Consider the following 19,958-nt stretch of genomic DNA (forward strand, 5'->3'; position numbering starts at 1 on the left):
TCTTAGCATTAGAAAAAGACACACCACTAAATATACTGCCAAAATAATGGCTGAATTTATGACAAAATAGTAGATCATCAAACTTTACAGATTCACATGCCTGTGTAAGGAGATTTTCAAGTGTGAAATGGTGATGAGTTGATTTATTATTTGTGACATAAGATAAATAATTTAGGCTTGCACAAATTTAGCTAGAGGTTCTGTCCCTAAATATATTTTAAAGCCATAACAGTCATTTGCCTATGATGAGGTACCTCATAAAATGAAAATTTGATTGAATACGCTATTAATACAATAGCAATGGACAAGTAGGTTTGGACAGAAAAGTTTGGGGTTTTTTTGGATATAGGGCTTCATAAAACCACCCATATCTCTGTCACTTTAATGTTAACATACTGCAATGACTTCAAACAGATTATAATTTAATAACATATTAAGTTAATTCAGATGACAGAACAAGCAAAGTTAGTTACCTTTCTTGATATGATCATTTTACCTAGAACACTGCACCCACTTATCTTGGTAATCTGTAAACTCATATGTATTTTAGGGGGTGACTTTAACATGTAAATTCTTAACAACCTGGGGAAAAATAATTTCTGGATTATGCCTCTCATTAAAGCTTGTCATACTGAGACTATGAAATCAGATTTTGATGTTAAAATAAAGAAGATCCTTACAACAAAGGCTTCTCTGAAAAGATTGCAGGATTAGAAAAAGTCCTCTTTCTGTGTTAGGACAATGTCTAGGACACTGCTGCAAGTTTCACCAGGAATAGAGACTGAACATGAATACTAATATTTGACTGAGGGTATAGTTGGAATACAGTGATTAAATTATGGGTTTGCCTCTATATTTAATCAGCAGGATGTTCAGACAGCACTTGAACACTTTTTTTTTTTTCTTTTCCAAGAATAGAATGTGTGCAATGGAAGCTGAATGATCGTAGAATCATAGAATCACAGAATATCCCGAGTTGGAAGGGACCCGTAAGGATCATCAAGTCCAACTCCTGGCACCACACAGGTCTGCCCAAAAGTTTAGACCATGTGACTAAAGTGCACAGTCCAATCTCTTCTTAAATTCACACAAGCTTGGTGCAGTTACTACTTCACTGGGGAGCCTGTTCCAGTGTGCAACCACCCTCTCAGTGAAGAACCTCTTCCTGATGTCTAGCTTAAACTTCCCGTGCCTCAGCTTGACACCGTTCCCACGGGTCCTGTCACTGGTCATAACGGAGAATAGGTCACCTGCCTCTCCACTCCCCCTCGCGAGGAAGTTGTAGACTGCGATGAGGTCCCCCCTCAGCCTCCTCTTCTCCAGGCTGAACAGGCCCAGTGACCTCAGCCGCTCCTCATATGTCTTCCCCTCTAGGCCCTTCACCATCTTCGTCGCCCTCCTACACTACACAATGATGTATACCTTTTTTCGTCTTCTTTTTTTTTTTTTTCTTAAATTTGAATTTTCAAAGAAGACTTTATGCAACCTTATATAAACAATGTCCACATCACAAAAGTACCAAACCAGTATGCAGAAGTGTGTGTGGGGAGGAATCCTCTTTCAAAATGGGAAAAGAAATTGGAAATATTGCAGGTATAGTGCATGAAATTCCAAACAAGAACTCATGCAAAGGGGAAAAAAACTAACTTAAGGTTGTTCCCACTGCTCTTCCTGAACAGACAAACCAATTATGCGTAGAACAGACTAATGCTGCTCCCTGCAGGTGGATCAAGAGCCCACATGAAGCCATATCAACTTCCAATTTCACTGGAACTCAACACAAAGCTCTTGTCCACACAGAATGGTCTCTAGGAGTAGAACCTGTGAATGTAAATCTACACGTATAACCTCAAAAGGGTTTTATTGTTCTTTTTTTCTTTTCTTTTCTTTTCTTTTCTTTTCTTTTCTTTTCTTTTCTTTTCTTTTCTTTTTCTTTTCTTTTCTTTTCTTTTCTTTTCTTTTCTTTTCTTTTCTTTCAGGGAGAGAATTTCATTAGGAGATGGATTAATTTATTTCCATGGAAAGTTATTCATTTACAGAATTAAAGGACATTGTAACTCATTGATGCTTATTTCTAAATAAACAGGCTACTGTACCATTGTGATTAAAACAAAAAGCATACAATACTAAGGCCTATGATATGGGCTTCAGTTCACATGCAATTTCATTAACTTCAACATGAGTTCCTAAGAATGAGTAAACTGGGTTTGTTGGTAGTTGTCGTTTAAATCTTCTCAGGCATGAAGTAATAAAATACAATCTGTCCTTCAAAAATACACTAAGATCAAGAGCAAAATCAATCCTCTTTCATGAAAAAAAGTTAGGATCTTATTCCTAGGAACTTTTGTATCAAACTTCAGCAGAGAGTTTCCAAGAGTTTAAAGCCTTATTTCTAAAGATTAATAATAGGATTGCTGCTTTAACTTAACCATAGCATAATGAACATCAACAATATAATGATGAGCCAAGCTACCAACAATTTTTAGAATGTACAAGGAATAGACAGATACTGGCAAGAATTAAACTGCCATTTTCACATATCTACCCAAAGGAGGAATTGTAATTGAAAAAAAAATAAAAAAATTACTTTTAGACTGCTGAGACTCATGCCAATTTTTTTTTTTTTTTTTTTTTTTAATAAAATAGCCACAAGTAGTAACAAATTGGGTTTTGAGATTGGGAACTGGGCACGTATTCTAACCCAAATTACTATGTAATTGTCTTTATTATAAAATACTATAGAAAATGTATGGCTCAAAATTTAAATCAGAACAAAACCTTTTTAAATAATCTCTTCTCCTCCTCCAGCTCTTCAACACGCAAACTTATTTCTTCAGTGACTGCTATCAGCAAGACCAGTATAACTGCAAGCAATTTATCTTTATCTAAAGATCTTTGCCAATATTAGCCAAAATACCCAAGGTTTATATTTGTTTAATAGAAGCAGTTTTCTTTTTCTTTATTTTCATCCAAGTAAAATAGACTAAGAAGTGGGTCAAAATCCGGAAATCTAGCTACTCGCTCCTAAGGTTCCTTTCCGTAGAAGGCTCCTAAGGCTCCTAAGCGTAGAAGGGGATGAAGAAAAGAAGCTCAATGTGTGTTCTGTGCATATATTTTTAAATAAAGTTTAATTAAAGTTTTCTTCAAAAATCTAGTAGTCTGTTTGAAACAATGAACACATGAATACTTAAAATGAACTTCACAACTGAAGGAATCATTATTTCATTGTGATCACATTTTTGTGATAATGGGATGCATACTATTGGGGAAGATCAAACACATGGTGGCCGATGAATACGTTAATAAAACAAATTCATCAAGTTATTCTGTCCCTTGCAATATTGTATTCTGTTAGGCCTGATAAAAAGTTACAGGTGGTTTAAACAGACAGAATACATTTACAAACTTAGACAAAATAAAGACTATGCACTGAGGGAAATAACACAAAACCTTTTGTTTTCCTCTTTTTCACCCCATGACTACAAAGCTGACTGATAAAATTCTTGCCTCAAAACTACAAGATCCAAATTATCGTTTGGTTTTTAATACCTTAGCAAAGTGAATAAGTGAGGGTTATGCTCACATTTTACATGACTTGTACCTACTTTTCATCCCTACTTTTCATCATTTCTCTCAATCCTGAAGTCTGATAGGGGGATACACAGTTTTAAGCAAGATGTATAACTTCTACCATGAAGTGGAAAATGAGGTCCTTCCTTACTTATATGCTTGCCTCAGGAAAAAATGACAACAGAATTTATCTCTGAACTTGATGTTTTCTAGGGTGCAGCAAAAGGTGCAGACTGACAGAAGCTTCCAAAACACAGATCATATACAATGTAAATAAAGAAATAAATAAAATAATTTAAATGTGCGTTGGTTGTTGACAATACTTTTTAGCCAGCGAGATAGTTATTTACAATCTATGCTGTTCTAACATCTATGTACCTACACATAGGCATTCACACATGCAGTTATATTATCTGTCATACACTGTAGAAATTCAAATAGTTTCCAACGCTTCCTGGACCCATTTTTAAAAGGCATTTAAATTCATTAAAGGCACTCTAAATTCCACTATATTCTTATTGTCATTTGATCCACTGAAATGATGAAGAGATCAGAAAAGAACACACTGGGTACTTTACAGCTGTGGCTGGATAATCTTGCTCATGATCATCAAAGCAGGATTGTTTTCATGATCTTCAAATCTGCATATCAAATTACGCAAGTCTATGTGAAAGAGCAAAAATATCAAATATTCAGACATGAGGACTATCTCAGTAGAGTACTAGAGAATGCAGTTTGAGGCTAAGTGCTACGAACAGCTTTTGCAGCTTTGCAATGTTTTTTAAAGCAAAGCAGAGAAGCAACAGGGAGCAGTTCAGCTAACAGATTCTGAGCTGAATTCTGCATATGCTTACACATATCAGTAACTCCAATCCTGTAAGCCATCTATTTAACTCTGTGCCTCTATTGACCGAAATTAAAATATTCACTGAATATTTTCTAAGGATCATGCCTTGGAAGACATAATACTAATGCGATTTAAAAGAAAGTTGGTGTCCATAGGCCTTAAAATTAATCATCTGCTGGTTAAGGACATTGTCCTGCTCTTCCTAGATTTGTGGAAAGAACAGACTCTACCTCAATATCAGGCAAAAATATCAGAACAAAGTCCAAGTGCTGAGTCTAAGGTGCTTTATTAAAACAATGCTTTTGGGTTTCTGTCACCTTTAAAATTTTACAAATTCCAAATATTTTCATATTTTCAGTAAGTATTCATAAAATTTGTTTAGCTCACATTGGTTTAACTTCCAAAAAAAAAAAGGAAAAAAAGCTGAATTGTAGCTAAACAAACTTAACCATAAGTGGTTGCTTAGCAATCAGCAATGAATGAGAGAGAAATATAGTAAGTAAAGATACTGACTGACATGTTCTGTGTTTGAATCATGGTATTCATTAAGAAGAAGAGAATAACACCAACAGAAGTTTAAAACAAAACTCTATTAATAAAAGAATACATATAACTGTCATTAGGAACAAATTATGCATTTAAAAGCTACAAATTGTTATTCACATGTCTGTTCTCTGCAAGAAAATCCTTTAGCTATTATTAAAAATACATTAAAATCCTTCAAAAATTTGATGAAGCCATTATTTACCTTTTGTTTTTAATTCAATTGTCAAGTGTGCTTCCAATGATTTTAAACACAGTATATATCTACAAAGCAAGCAAGAGTTTACAGCTTTGAAGACTTTGAATTGATTTTTAATGCACCAGCTTTCAAACACTACAAAGGCTGCTCTCCGCTGATAAAGACAGTAAACAAGAAATTGTCCTTTAAATGTTCCCTTTAATGTTTTTCTTTAATTAAAAGTCAATCAAGAAAAAAAAAAAAAGCATTGCAACATTAAAAAAGTAAATAAAATTAAGACATTAAAATTTTTTAAGTTTTTTTGACACATGATGGATTCAAGCTAGAATGAAAACTTTGTTGTTGTTTACTTGTGCTAGTTTAGGCTTTCTCTGCACTGTAAACATTGTTAATCAAGAAATAAAAACAGGAACATGGGTTATCTCTGAACATAGCTATTTTTATTATGCAGAAATGTTAAAAATAAGATAAAATAAGAGTAAATGTTTTTAAAGTACTAAAGAAAAAATATTTTTAATACCTTTAGATAATTTTAATACATTCCTTTCCTGTAATCAGACCAAAGCCTATTTATGTAGATTAGTTACATCTAGAGTCTCATTTATCCAACCTGTATTTATCCTTTGATCACAAAGCTTGTTAACTTAAATGGTCTTTTATTGTTATGATTCGTTTTCCCATAATTATGCAGTTTAACTGCCTGATTTTTTTTGAATAAATATATGCAAACGCGCCAATCATATTCAGCAGTGTTATGCTAGATGCTCAATGAACTGTAAGAGCCATTTCAATACAATAAAACTGCCTGGAAGTGTTCCAGGGCAAGGACTGCAAATACCAGTAATCATAGTGTCACTAGAACTAGTACAGGCAAATATAAGCGTGTCACACATATATCAATAGACAGTCTGAAACACTGCCTGAAACTAATTTCACATGTCTATCACTGCAAGAACTTACAATGCATCGATCAGAGGTACCACCCACACAACTGAAAGTATGCATTTGTATCTTGTAACAAGAGTTTTGCTTTTCCCTTTTAGAGTCCTCCTTTGGCATGCCATGGAGACTGCAGCATGCAGTCACCCAGGGGCAAACAGGATGTGATTAGAAACTCTTCTCTTAAGGGCAAAAGTATTTTCTGAACCAGAGGAACTCTGGTCTGATGCATATATGACAGCCGGTAGAAACATCCACAGCTAATATGAAATACTGTTCACTTGAAGTATTTACTTGTCTAGATTGCCTATAGAATACAGAATTGAAAATAGATCAGCATGGGATTGTCTTCGGGGCTGAAAGAGGAATTGGCTCCTCACCACATGAAAATAAGATACAAACTGATCTTTATGCCGTGCTTCTATACAAGCAACATTAATAATTGGCTGAAGCAATTCAGCTTTATCTTGGTATGTAGATGGACTGCTTTTCTGAGGACGCACCACCAGATAGGAAAATAATAATAATAATAATAATAATTATTTCAAGCAAGTAAGAGATGAACTGATTTGATGCTGATTTGATGAACTGATGAACTGATTTGATTTGTACAGGTAACACCACTAACTAGTTGAAGCAATTCAGTAAAGAAAGATATACTTCTCCTGTGACCTTAATAAGCAGGAATTGTATCAGAAGCCTTTGGGACTTAGCTAGAAAATATATGACTGATCAAGGAGGTTATTTAAAGCACTGCCTAATATTCTAATTAATGGAGACATTCATATGAATTTGCTTGTTCTTGAATGTAGTACTTAATACTGAGAATTTTATCTAAAATGCTTAATAATTTATCTATTTTTTTCTCATGGGATTTACAGTAATTAATCCAGAATCTTCTTCTGCAGGGAAGAAAAAAAAAAAAGACTACAGTAGAACAAAAAACAAAGGATGCACTAAAAAGACCATGACAAATACATTACAAGGGCTTAGAACACACCCTGGCTATGATTTATGGCAGGCAGTATATTACTCCATTTCATCTAATCATATCAGGAAAAGCTGCAACAAATAGTTAATCTCCTTGCTGCTTCCTTAAAAACCTAACAAATGAAACTCTTAAACTCAATGAACTTTTCGCACAAAATGATTTTGCCACTCTCTTCTGCGCACCTTTTTTATTTTTCTTTCTTTTTATTTTTTATTTTTCCCTATTTAAGTAACAACCTGCAGTGCCCTGATAGTTTTTACTTTTTTCCTAGATTCTCAAACCCTTTAGCATTAATTTCACCACTTCTCTTCTTACAGTTGAAGTAGAGATACAATTGAAAGCTTAAAGCTCTCAGACTATCTGCTGCAAAAATTTGTCCCAACTGCTCTACTCTGACCTTTTGACATCAACGGATTGCTTCGATACTTTTAAAGATAAAAACGGAGCTGTGTTTCTGCTCCGGTCAACAAATCATTGTTTAAGTTCTTTTCACAGAAAATTCTCACCTGTTGGAAAATACTAGTACTAGTAGCAAAATGTCTTTCCTTTATATGTGCTGAGAATCCTCAATCTTGAAGAGGTATCTCAAGACCTCTGCCATGCATCCTACATGTTTTCTTCAGTAAGAAAACAAGCCAAATACATACACTTTTTATACGTATAATAAGTGTCTTCTATAGCAAAACCTAAAACAAATTTGGCAAGGCATGTTAATTTTTATAGAAACAATGAAGGAAAGAGAGAAAAAGCAAAATCTTTAAAAATATAAATGCAATTATTAGCATATATGTTATTGTTTCCTGAGGAGGAAGATAAAAAATGAAGAAAAAAATGCTGAAAAAAAATATTTTTCATTTGAAAACAAAATCCCAGCTGGGATACATGGTTATGTATTGTGACTCGGGACGTATTCTTATTTGATGATATTTTTACCTTCTTAGAAAAGTAAGTTCGTACCTATGCCTTCTTAATAGCCAGTGATATCTGGCAACATTTTTACAGGTACCTAATGATAATTTACCACATAACAATATTTGCAGAATGTTAAGAATAATCTGTATTCTGCACACTTCTAAAAGTTTGTGAAAACATATGAAAATATATGTTCAGCAACATGTTCCATGGAGTGTGATTTCTCCTTTCAGCTGCACATCTGATTATGTTACAGTTTACATCATAGTTATGAAATCTTCTAAATTCCAGTCTCCTCAATTAATGTTTGTAAAGAAGCTGTAAGAAAACAAAAAAGCTAAAGTCTAAAAATAACAGGCCTAATCATACTATTCTTAGCTGCACTCTGTAAGAATCTTAGTCACAATTTACTCTTGAACCACTGAAACAATTGATGTAGTCAAAATTATGTTATTGACTGATATCTGAGTAAAACCAGCCTTTTTCACCAGTGTGTGTAAGGTTAACATAAACCTGACCAAATCTACTGTTAAAAGATAACTGATCAAAGAATCATTCGTACAAATTACTGGTAATCACAAATGTATGTAAATTTCCCCCGTTAAGGTCAGGCAGTAAGCGTGAGAACCAAGATGAGGAAAGCTCAGGCAACTTTAAGATCCATTGAGAAGTGTGATCTAGTAAATGTTGCATGACTTGCCTCATCTTTTTTATTTTAATTTCACTAACTTTCTTCTACTCTTATAATTTATAAAACAGCAAATTCTATGGAGACATTATTATTCTTAATTTATTGGTGATTGAGAATTTTTATTCTGGCAGCATCAATTTCTTTCTTACATCAGTGTTCTACTTCAGCCTCCTAAGTTGCCTTTATCTATATTATTTTTATTGTTTAATATTATAGCATTTCATCTTGGAAAGTTCTTTAGATCTCACATGGATTTATATATCAATGATCCTTTTGAAAATAATATTACTATAAACAATACTGGCAAGGAGATTAAGACCAAAACCAGAGCAGCAGTAACATAAAACAGGAACCCAGTCCTGCTTCCTCTGCCTATTTCGGCAGCTGGGGTGGATGCAAGGATGAGCTCTAGGTTGTCAGATCTGGTCCCAGGGTGTATGTACATTGTGCTATCAGGGTATCTTGAGGAGGAATGAGATAATGCTTCAGCAAAACATAAAAAAGGTTCTGTCCTGCAATTTTTATCCAGTCAACCCCAATATACTTCGATGAATAAGTAAACCTAACACTACAGAACTACAAAACACAAAATCATACTAATTGCAGACTGTATTTACATAATGCAAGCATTCATAGGAGTTATTTTGCAAGAAATCTAACCTTGACAGATTGTAAAAACTACCATAATGCATTGTAGTAAGGCAGTTCTGATATTACATTTGATAACAATCCTTAGATATGGCCCTAGAATATGTAGCTGCAAAATCCAAACATGTATACAGTACAGACTTGTCTACCTGCAAATGTGTAAAACTGCCCCCAAATCCCCTTAGTGCAAAATGTAAACCTTATCAGCTAAAATGCAAGAGAATCATACTCCTCATTTGCAGCAGAAGATACAGAAATCAGACTTATTGACTGATTTATGACAAGAATGTAAAATCCTGAGAATGAATGCAACTTCTGTAAGGAAAGTTTTGTGCTTCTTTTTGCAATCCTAAAATTTCTGAGCTGAAGTTTCTCAAAGTAAAGCATGGAACAACATTATATCTAAAGACAGGGCAGCATTAATACAAATTATATTTTTATTTCCCTTGAAGACTGCTTCTTCTTATGTACTACCAAGCACCTGGCAATGAAGCTGCACTGGGATTTGACAGTAATCTGTTGACGCATCATAAACATCAGGTGCCTGAAGTATTAAGAATGATCTGTACTTTATCTTAAAATGCTACAGGACTGCCTGGTACAGCAACTGCAGTGATTCCCAGCTTGAGAATTTCTTGCAGCACAGTCATTCTTTTTTGTTGTTTGTTTAGCAAAAGCTATGACCACTGCCTCCTTTATTCAGTCCCTTCTCATTCCTCATACATATACAAATCTCTCCAAGTTGCACTACAAGTGACATAAAAAATAATTTCTAGGATCATCAACAATCTTTGTATATGTATACAGGTTTCTACACCCCTATCACATCACTTCGAGGAATCTTTTTCCAGAACCTATTTATTCAAAGAACCTATTCATTTCCCTTTATCCATCCATACTTTTATCTGTTGGAAACCTGCAGGAAAAGAAATTGTGACTTGCTCAACCAGGGAAAGATTTTCCCATGCTAATACAAACTGATTAACACAGAACTTTTTGGTAGGAGAGATATGAACATGTGTGTGTAAGTTTATACATTTTTCATATTTATATCTATACATATATATGCTTTACATATACAAATACTTAATGACTGCTCTTCAAAATAAAACAAAATACTGTTTCTCTTAACCAGGCGAGTAGATCAAGTTGATGTACTCACCAGAACAAGATGAATAGAATTTGCCCAGTAGTCTTTAAATTCTAGAGTGAATACATATTGTCTTTCAGCCATGAAGAGACTCCATTTTCTCCTGCTTTTCTCATTTTTTCCCCAAGAAAAAGTAATAGTTTGGGCCCTAATTTATTTAAAGGTTGCACAGAATTTTGATTTTGGTGATAAGAATTGTATTGCACTGGCTTATATTTAAATATTTTTTACTGACTCACCATTTGAAAGCACTGTTTCTAAAGAATGTTTAGAATACGATTGCTGAAGTAAAAAACAAGGAAACATGCTAATGTGTAGCTGTTCTAACTTCCCAGTTAAACACTGTTCTTCAAATCGCAAATGGTCTATTTTCACAGACTCTAAGCATTTGCAGCTCTATTATGCCAATGCCTCTCTTATGCTGGAGGTATTCAGCATCCTTGTCTATTGGTCCAAAATTTTATATGTACCTATATGTGTGCATATATATATATATAACTATTTAATTAATATGGTACTGAATAATTTCGTTGTTCATAAATAACATGTAATAACTGCATATAGCCAAATGCTACAAAGTAGTGAATAAACACAAAGTTTTTAAACCTTGTGACTAATGAACAGAAGTTGCTTAAAGAGGGGCGAGATTACACAGCTCTAACACATATCAAGCAGTTTTTTACTCAAGTGATGGTCCTTTGGCATCAGTCTGAAACCCATAGCCAGTGAGTTTAACCCACAGGTGTACATTGATACAAACTGAGATGTCTGTAGAACAAAATACTATTCATCAGAAATTGGGGAATCATAATACTTATTAATGTTAATAGCCATTATTGCAAAGAAAAACAAAACAAAAAACAAAACAAAACAAAACAAAACATTAGGCACTCCCAATAAGAGTGAGAAAATTTGGATCTTACTAAGAAAGAAATTATTTATTTGATTTTAAATATTTATAAACTCAATTGAATGTACTAAGTAATAATAGAACACTTAGTGTATATATATATATAAAAATCCATAGTGTATAAGTAAATATATTTATATTTATATATATATATATAAACATAAAGTTTTAATAACGGCTTCCTGCTACAGAAATCTGCCATTAAACTCTTGCCGAGAAAATGAGAGTGAAGGAAAGCAGATCCACTGTATAAATTATATAGTGTAGGATTATCACAACTCAGTAATATATCTGGAAAAACTAAAGTGAATATTCACTACAAAACATTTAGCTTTCCTTTACTGAGGTAACAACACCTTTTTGCTTTTTTGAATTGATTAATGAAAGGAGTTGATAAAGCAGCTGTTTGGATTCTGCACCTTCCCCCTTCCTTCCCCCCCACTGGCTATACCTTTGATTCTAACTGTGCAATTTGCGCTTCCAGACGCAGGTTTTCTGGAGTGATTAAGGATGTATTAGACCCAGAGAGAGGGCTTATCCTTTACTGTTTCTGTGTAAGTTTGCAGTTTGAATTTTACATGACACAGAAATAAAGGACCAGACAGAAAGTACTGTATACATTCTAAATGTACATTCTACTGTCTAAATGCAAATCTTATATAATATTTACTCTGGAGATGGTGAATACAAAATGTATTTTAGTAATACAAAATCATAGTGAAGAGGATCAGATATTCCCATCTAGCTACTTTGAGTCTGGGACTTTCCTGAATAGAAAACTGCTTGGTTTCATATGGTGTTTTGTTAATATAACTACAAAGTATAGCATTAAAAACTATGTTTGAATCACTACAGAAAAAATGTTTCCTAATCTGTTATCTGCACCATCTAAACATCCCAAACACTCTGTGTAGATATTCGAGGAAAGCAAGAGCAAAATATTAGATATACCAGTATGTGCTGTGTGAAGTTACAGTAAACATTTCCCACACTTCCTGTGTTGAAAACACTTACAGAAACCACAACACACCTTATTAAGGGAGGAAATTCCTCTTATAGCTTTATATAGGTCTCACGGAAAAAAAAAAAAAAAGTCATGACTGATATACAGTGAACACTGTAAAAAAGGAGTCATATTTTCCATAGGGATTTTACACTACAATTGAATCTTTACTACTCAGTAGCATCAATACATGAATTAATTGCTTTATATAGACATTACATAGTTGTAGGAAGGTAAAATTTTCTGTCTTTTAGTAACTATTACACTTGTCAGTAGGTTAAAAAATATATTATTCTTTTTTTTTTTTTAGCATTCTCACCACTCCATTTTACATTGAAAAAAAAAAAGTTGACATAACTTAAACAAATATGTCATTGAAAGTTATTTGTCTTGTAAAGCTTGAATTATAAATCAAATTATATCTGGTTGTGCCCTAACCTAAACTTTTTCCTGAAGTGTCACTTTTTGTTAAAATCAATTCCAGATTTTAAGTATTGTTCTGCTTACCTAATTGATAATAACACAACTTCATGATAGGCATAAAAAGAAATTGTTTCTGTGACACAACTCAATAGCGGGTTGAGGATTAGTTCACAGTGACCTTGTACAGACAGATTTTTTATTATTATTTTTTTTTCTGTTAAAAATATTCAATTCACAGTTACCAGAATTTTGGTTACTTGACAATTACTGATGGCCACCTCTATTTAGTTTAAAATGTTAGATGCAGCTGGCAACTAGAACATTTGATGTCCACAGACTGTAGGGTAGGATAACTCAAAGGTATAATGAATTTTCTTTCAAAACATCAAGTGTCTACAGTGCAACTTCTTTCCCAGTAGCCGCATACACAAAATGAGCCTGTGTCACTTCTGATACACTCAGCTCATTCCCCTATGACTCAGAACAGCATATTAGGAGAACCACAGGACAAAACAGATATGACATTTCAAATATATTTAATAGTCATTATCCAGAGCCTGCTTTCAATCCAAATGTTAAAAATCACTTTGGAACATATCTGTAGTATTTGAACATTAAGCTGCATTAATCATGAAGTAATATTTTAAATTAAATCAACTGGAGCCAAATTCTGCCCTCACCTTCACTCTGTGAGTTCACTGTTCTGGAATGTATCTTCCGAGTTTGGATTTTAAACTATCTGCTAGAAATTAAGTCACTTGATTAGCATCCTATATCCAATGGTCCAAATTCTGCCATTTCTCAGAGTCACAAAAGTCAGTAGAGGACAGTGTGGATATAACTGACAGCAGAATGCAGCCCAGCTGTAATTTCTAAATGAACTTTGGTAAAAGACAGAGCACATAAGTCTTTCACTATAAAGCAATAATCAATATTGACTCAGGCTACTGGAAATCTGACTAGTTGTTTTGCTGTTTTATGACAGGATATGAGTTTTGTTAACATTTGGGGGTAGAAAGGAGTTGCCACGTACAATTTTTCTACTTGACTAAGCAAAAATTGGAGGTTGTTTATGGGGAGAGGAGGAGGCAATGGGGCCCCAATGATACTGTTCTGTGTCAAAAATAAATATTTATGTATATATATTCTAAAGAAGGAAATTAAAAAAATTAAAAACATACATCTGGAAAAGATAGCTCATATTTACATACAGGATTGGAGGGCTATAATACACTGTTGCAATAGATGTCCTCAGTGTGTAGAGTTTCTCCCATGGCATGTTACTACAGATGATATGACTGCTTCAGAAACGTCCTCCCCCCTCTACACCCCAAACCAAAGCAATGTGAAACCTGCGGAAGCGCCCACCTCTGTCTGATGATCTTCTGGGAAAATAACCCAAAGTTCCCCAAGATTAAGCGCCTACCTGCACTCTTACATGCACCTCTTTTACACTGCTCCATTTGTTTCAGTGAGCACTTACTTTTGAACCACACAGGAAATGCCAGTGTGACAGCAGAACCAGACACATCAAATGTGATCTGTTTCAACTTTTATTAAGTCCACCTCTCCTTAATGACTTGGGTTGATCTCCTCAGTGGTGCCTTACAGCAGATTTCACTGCAGACAAAATGGAAAGTTAAACCAGCGTCTAAAGTGAGGTCCAGGGTATTCTAAAAGTCTCCTACCTGAATTATGGACATCCGGCTCGGGGGAGCCTCGCTGGCGTTAGTCCCTTGCCCTGTGAAGCTGGTATGGCAGCCCACATGTCCCTGGGGTACAGTCAGGTTGTTGGAGGCGGGCTTCAGGTACATCACCTCAGACCTGGGAGAGCTGAGGGGCAGGCGGGTCTGGTAGTCAAAGTACATGGGTGAGGTGGCCAGGGATGGGCTGCTCACCACGTTCATGACATTGAGGGGGCCCCGGCTGTCCTCGCCCTCACTGGGCACCAGCATAATGTCATTCTTGCTGATCTTCTTCTTCTTGCCCTTGCCCCCTCCACTGCCACTGCCTCCTCCTCCCCCACCACTGCCTCCCCCTCCTCCCAGCTGAGGGTGGCTATACTCAGCAATGCGACAATTATAGGTGCGGATCTCCTTGTTCTCTCGCTTGCACTTCACAGCAATAGTGATCATGGCAGCCAGCAAGATGATGGAGACAGTGCTCAGGGTCACGATCAGGGGCAGAGACAAGTCCCAGTGTGGTCGCCGGTGCTGCTCGCCATTCACTTGTGGCTCACCAGCCTCGGGCAGGGGCCCCGCCAAGGCCCTGACAATGAGCTTGGCCACAGCAGAGAGGCTGGGCTTGCCATGGTCACTGACTTTTACCACAAGTTCAGCCACAGGGCTGAGCTCCTCCCAGTAGGGGTGCAAGGTGCGTATCTCACCACTAGTGGGGTCCATCTCAAAGAGGTGCTCCTCGTTGCCTTCCACAATCTCGTATGTGAGGCGCCCGCTCTCCCCAAAGTCACTATCCAGGGCACGGACAGTGCCCACCGGGTAGCCCACCCCAGCGTTGCGTGGCACCTGCAGCTCAGCAGTGTCATTGATGAGGGCAGGCAGGACAATGAGGGGTGCATTATCGTTGACATCGAGCACGGTGACACGTACTGTGGCATTGCTCTCACGGTGGGGTGAACCCGAGTCCTTGGCCAGCACGCGAAACTCAAAGTGCTTTGTCTGCTCATAGTTGAAACTTCTCAGGGCATAGATAGCACCATTTGTTGGGTTGACAGAGACATAGGTGTAGATGGAGACGTCGCCTACGTGCCCAGGCAGAATGGAGTAAGAAACTGTCCCATTTTGCCCCAGATCCGGGTCCTGAGCCAATACAGAGCCCAGGTATTCCCCAGGGATATTGTTCTCAGGCACCTGCAACACATAGAGGTTCTTGCTGAAGCGGGGTGGGTTGTCATTCTCATCGAGGATCCGGACAGAGAACGACTTGGTGGAGTTGAGTGGGGGGCTGCCCCCATCCCGTGCCACGATGGTGACATTGTATTCATCTTGTGCCTCACGGTCCAGGGGACGGTCAGTGACCACAGTGTAGAAGTTGTCATAGTTCTCCTCCAGGGTGAAAGGGACGGCTCCAGGCCCACCACCACCGCCCAGCACCCGGCACTGGAGCTGCCCATTCTTGCCAGAGTCACGGTCGGTGACCCGCACCAGGGCAATGACAGTGCCCGGTGGGGCAGCCTCACTCAGTGCTCCCTGGCGAACGGACACAAAGCCAATGGTGGGCGCGTTGTCGTTGCGATCAATGAGGCGGACGGTGACTTTGCAGTGAGCAGGGATAGGGTTGGGTCCCAGGTCCCGAGCCTGGACGTCGATCTCTATAAGGCCACTCTCCTCATAGTCCAGGTTGCCCTTGACACGGATGAGGCCACTCTGCGGGTCAATGCTAAAGAGGTCGCGGACACGCTCAGGCGCGTAGCCACTGAAGGAGTAGAGCACCTCCCCGTTGGTGCCCTCATCGGCATCAGTGGCATTGAGGTCAATGACAGCCGTGCCCAGCGGTGCGTTCTCTGGCAGTTCCACCACATAGGAGGCTGCCTCAAAGACAGGGCTGTTGTCGTTGGAGTCAATGAGGCGCACATTGATCTGCACCGTGCCTGAGCGTGGTGGGTCGCCGCCATCCAGTGCCGTCAGCACCAGGGTGTGGTGACTCTGCTCCTCACGGTCTAATGGCTTCTGGATGACCAGCTCTGGAAATTTTGTGCCATCACCACGTGACTTCACATCAAGGGAGAAGAGGCCGTAATCATCACGGGTGAGCAGGTAGGTGCGCAGCCCGTTGTCCCCAGCGTCTGGGTCGTGGGCGCTGGTAAGGGGGAAGCGGGTGCCCGGCGCGGCATTTTCCGAAATGTCCATGTCCACCTGGTCGGATGGGAATGCCGGTGCGTTGTCATTCAGGTCCTGGATCTCCACCTTGATCATGCAGATCTCCTGGTCGTTGGCGAACACCTCGAGGGACAGCTGGCACTTGGCGCTGCGCCGGCACAGCGCCTCGCGGTCAATGCGCTGCTTGGTGTAGAGCAGCCCGCTCTCTCCGTCCACGTCGAGGAGGTGCGGGGCTGAGTTCTCCAGCACCCTGAAGGTGGACTTGGCGCCGCGACCACCGCCGGGGCCGCCGCGCTCCGCGGGCAGCATCCCGCCGCCCGCCGCCAGCCGCGCATCGCGGCCGATGTTCCCGATGACCGTGCCCGCTCCCTGCTCCTCCGGCACCGAGTAATTCAGGTTCTTCAGCGACAGGGCGGGAGCCCAGCACAGGAAGAAGCAACAAATGGAAAGGTACATCCCCGAGCAGGGGTGGGGGTGGCAGCAACTGCAGCGGCGACCAAGGTTGTCCCCGTCTTCTCTGCCTCCTGCGCGGGGATTGCTCTTCCTCCTCCAGCACCGTTCCTTTTTTTTTTTTTTTTTTTTTTCCTCTCCTCCTCTCTCCCCACCCCTATATTTTAAGTTCCTGAACCTGTTGCTCTAAAACATCTGCAGAGACACAGGATGAGAGGCAGCAAATGGACCATGTAGCTCAGAGGGAGGGAGCGAGCGAGCGGGGGGGCCGCGGGGGAGGGGGGAGCAGCCTCGGCAGCCTTTCAGCAAGCGCTTGCCGTGCTTGCAGTCCCCTCGCAGTTACTTCGGCTGTCCAACTTCGGCAGGGGGAGGATTTCAAAAATCAGAAAATTGGCAAAAAGATCTTCTCCTCCGGGCAGGCGAAGTGTTCCAGATCCTTGAATCTCCGCAGATGTACAAAGGATAATAAAAATAACAATCATAAAAAATCGGCGGCGGTGGTTGTTTTTCTAAAAACGATCAAAAAGATTTTTTTTAAGACGTGTATTTATATATACATGGGGAAAGGGGTGGTGGCCACAGGTCTGTAAGCAAAGGGAGTAAAGCTTATTTGCTACTCATCACTTGCGATGCGATTGATGAAGTGGAGGGATGAGAGAGAGACAGAAGGGAAAAGAAGTCTCAGCTTGTTGTTGAAGCCCTCTTCGTGTGCAGTGAGAGGCAGTGAAATGTCTGATTGCACCGCGGGGTTGTTGGTTTTCAGGGAGTGTTTTGCTGCATTTAGAGATCTAATCTTGCATTGCTTGCGGCGGAGAGCTGCATCTCGCTGCCATCGGTATTTCCCCCTCTCTGTCTCGTACACCCTCACTCTTTCCTTCCCGAATCAGAAGGCAAGGAAATGAGAATTGGAGGGTAGAGGGGAAAACAAAACAAAACAAAAGACACAACAAACTAGTGTCAGGATTTGTAGTTTCCTTTCTCTCCCTCTACTACCAGCCTCCCACTCAACCGTTTGGGATGGAAAAAAATTAAGAAACCCACCAGCTGATCATCATCCTTAGCAGTAAACATATATCTTTTAAGAGAAATCACAGGCTGTGCTCAATCAGATGCACACTTGGGTTTCTTTAAGATAGGCCAGTAGCCGCCGCCACCACCACATCCTTTCTCTGTGTATCTATGCGTGTTTGCATATGCTTGTCTGAGGAGCTGCACTTTTCTAGATGCAGTTTAATTCCAGTTTGCTTTTCTCTCCAGTCGAGAGGAAATCAACAGGCAACCCATGGCTGCACGGCTAGACTTAAAAAAAAAAAAAAAAAAAAAGCGAGCGAGAGAGAAAGGAAAAGACTAAGGGGGTGGGGGGAGAGAGAGAAAGAAAAGCCACCACACACACACTCTCTTAGTCTCTCGCTAAAAGGGAAACAGTCTCTGTATTCACAAGGCTGCGCTGTCAAGTGCCTCTCTTTTCTTTCTATTCAGCATCTCCTTCCAATGACACTGCCGCCTAGTCCTCTTCATTTAAGGGAGGGGAGAGGAAGAGAAAAAACAATCTGGATGATGAATAAAGTGGCAGATCTTTTAATCGACTAATTCGCTTATCTTAAAGCCTATGCAGATCTGTGGCTGGTGTGATGCATTTTTTGCAGCCCTTTCAAGCTTTAGCAGTCTCTCCGGGCATCTTGGTGTAGTGGGGAGAACAGCGGCAATGCCAGATGCATTCACCCTGTCTGATTCACCTTTCCCAGTAATATGCTGTATAAGTAAATATTGGGGAAGGGTAAATTTTCAGATTCTTTTTACAACCAGAAATAAGTGAATGGCAGATCCAGAAATGCAGGTGTTTGAATCTGCTGGATGAGTCAGATCCAGCGGAACAAATCACATTCACTATCGCCTCATGTTCCTCCCTTCACAGACATTAGTTGCAGCTTCTTCCTAACGCTTCTGACTCACTCTATAGACAGAAAAAGATAATCAGATTTATGTTTTGGAGGGGAAAAAAAAGGAATGAGAGAAGGGGGTGTCGGATCCAGCTACACTTTTACTATACCTCTTTCTCCTGGAGACTGAGGATCAGGAAAACAAGGCTGTTATCCACTCACTGGCACAGAGGCGCGTCTGTCTCCTGCTTTGCTGAGTGTTTTTAACCACCTTTCCTCAGTGTTATGTGTGAAATAATCAGAGATCTTTCAGATTAAAAGAGCAAAAAATAAAAACAAAAAACAACCCATAAGTTCCCAATGCATAGCTCAAAGATCTAGTTCCGAGTCTCAGTCCTGCACTGCTTTTTTTCTCCTTTATTTGAGTCCGGACCCCAAAGTACACAGTTAATTCTGCAACCTGTGGTGGAGAGGCTCTCAAAACCCCAAGGAAACACCCGATCTCTTCTCCGCCTCATTGACGGGTGGCCCCTCTCAAACAGACGGTCTCCAGCCCCAGCCAGACAGCACGCAAAAGCCACGCCGATCCCTGGTAAGCCAGATCCATTTCACCAGCCGCCCGCGGAGCAAGTGGAGATTCAGCGAAAATTCAACAGTTGGAGCCGCTCTCTCTTTTTCTTTTTTTTTTTTTTTCCTCCTCTCTCCGCCTCGCCTCCCTCACTGCAGCACTGGCGGTGCCGCCGCGCCTCGCCGCGCTCTCCCAGCGCCGCTCGCCGACTGCCTCTATGCGCCGCACGCCGCGGCTTAAACATTGATACTGATCCACGCGCAGCCAATCGCCGGCCAAGCCGGCGGACCGCCCCGGCGCCGCTCGGCCAATGGGAGGGCTGCGAAATGGTGGGAGGAGGGGGGGGGGGGCGGGGGCGGGGCGGTGGCGGCGGGCGGCGGGTGCCATTGATGAGA

The 19,958-nt window shown here is 39.6% G+C and overlaps 1 protein-coding gene across 6 annotated transcripts in view; it reads right to left on the bottom strand.

The window, feature by feature from the left end:
- PCDH17 (protocadherin 17) overlaps window positions 1-19,789 on the bottom strand; it is a 91,160-nt gene extending 71,371 nt beyond the window's left edge. For 2 of the 6 annotated variants that reach the window (XM_066988059.1, XM_066988063.1), the window contains exon 1: window positions 14,515-19,788. In XM_066988059.1, coding sequence (XP_066844160.1) covers window positions 14,515-17,121 — 2,607 coding nt within the window. In that variant the 5' untranslated portion in view covers window positions 17,122-19,788. Of the gene's footprint in view, window positions 1-14,514 lie in introns of all 6 variants that reach the window. The other 4 variants (XM_048080697.2, XM_066988055.1, XM_066988046.1 and 1 more) reach the window with 4 other exon arrangements.
- Window positions 19,790-19,958: the final 169 nt, after the last annotated feature.

The sequence above is a fragment of the Anser cygnoides genome, chromosome 1 (assembly GCF_040182565.1).
Source record: "Anser cygnoides isolate HZ-2024a breed goose chromosome 1, Taihu_goose_T2T_genome, whole genome shotgun sequence".
Taxonomy (NCBI): domain Eukaryota; kingdom Metazoa; phylum Chordata; class Aves; order Anseriformes; family Anatidae; genus Anser; species Anser cygnoides.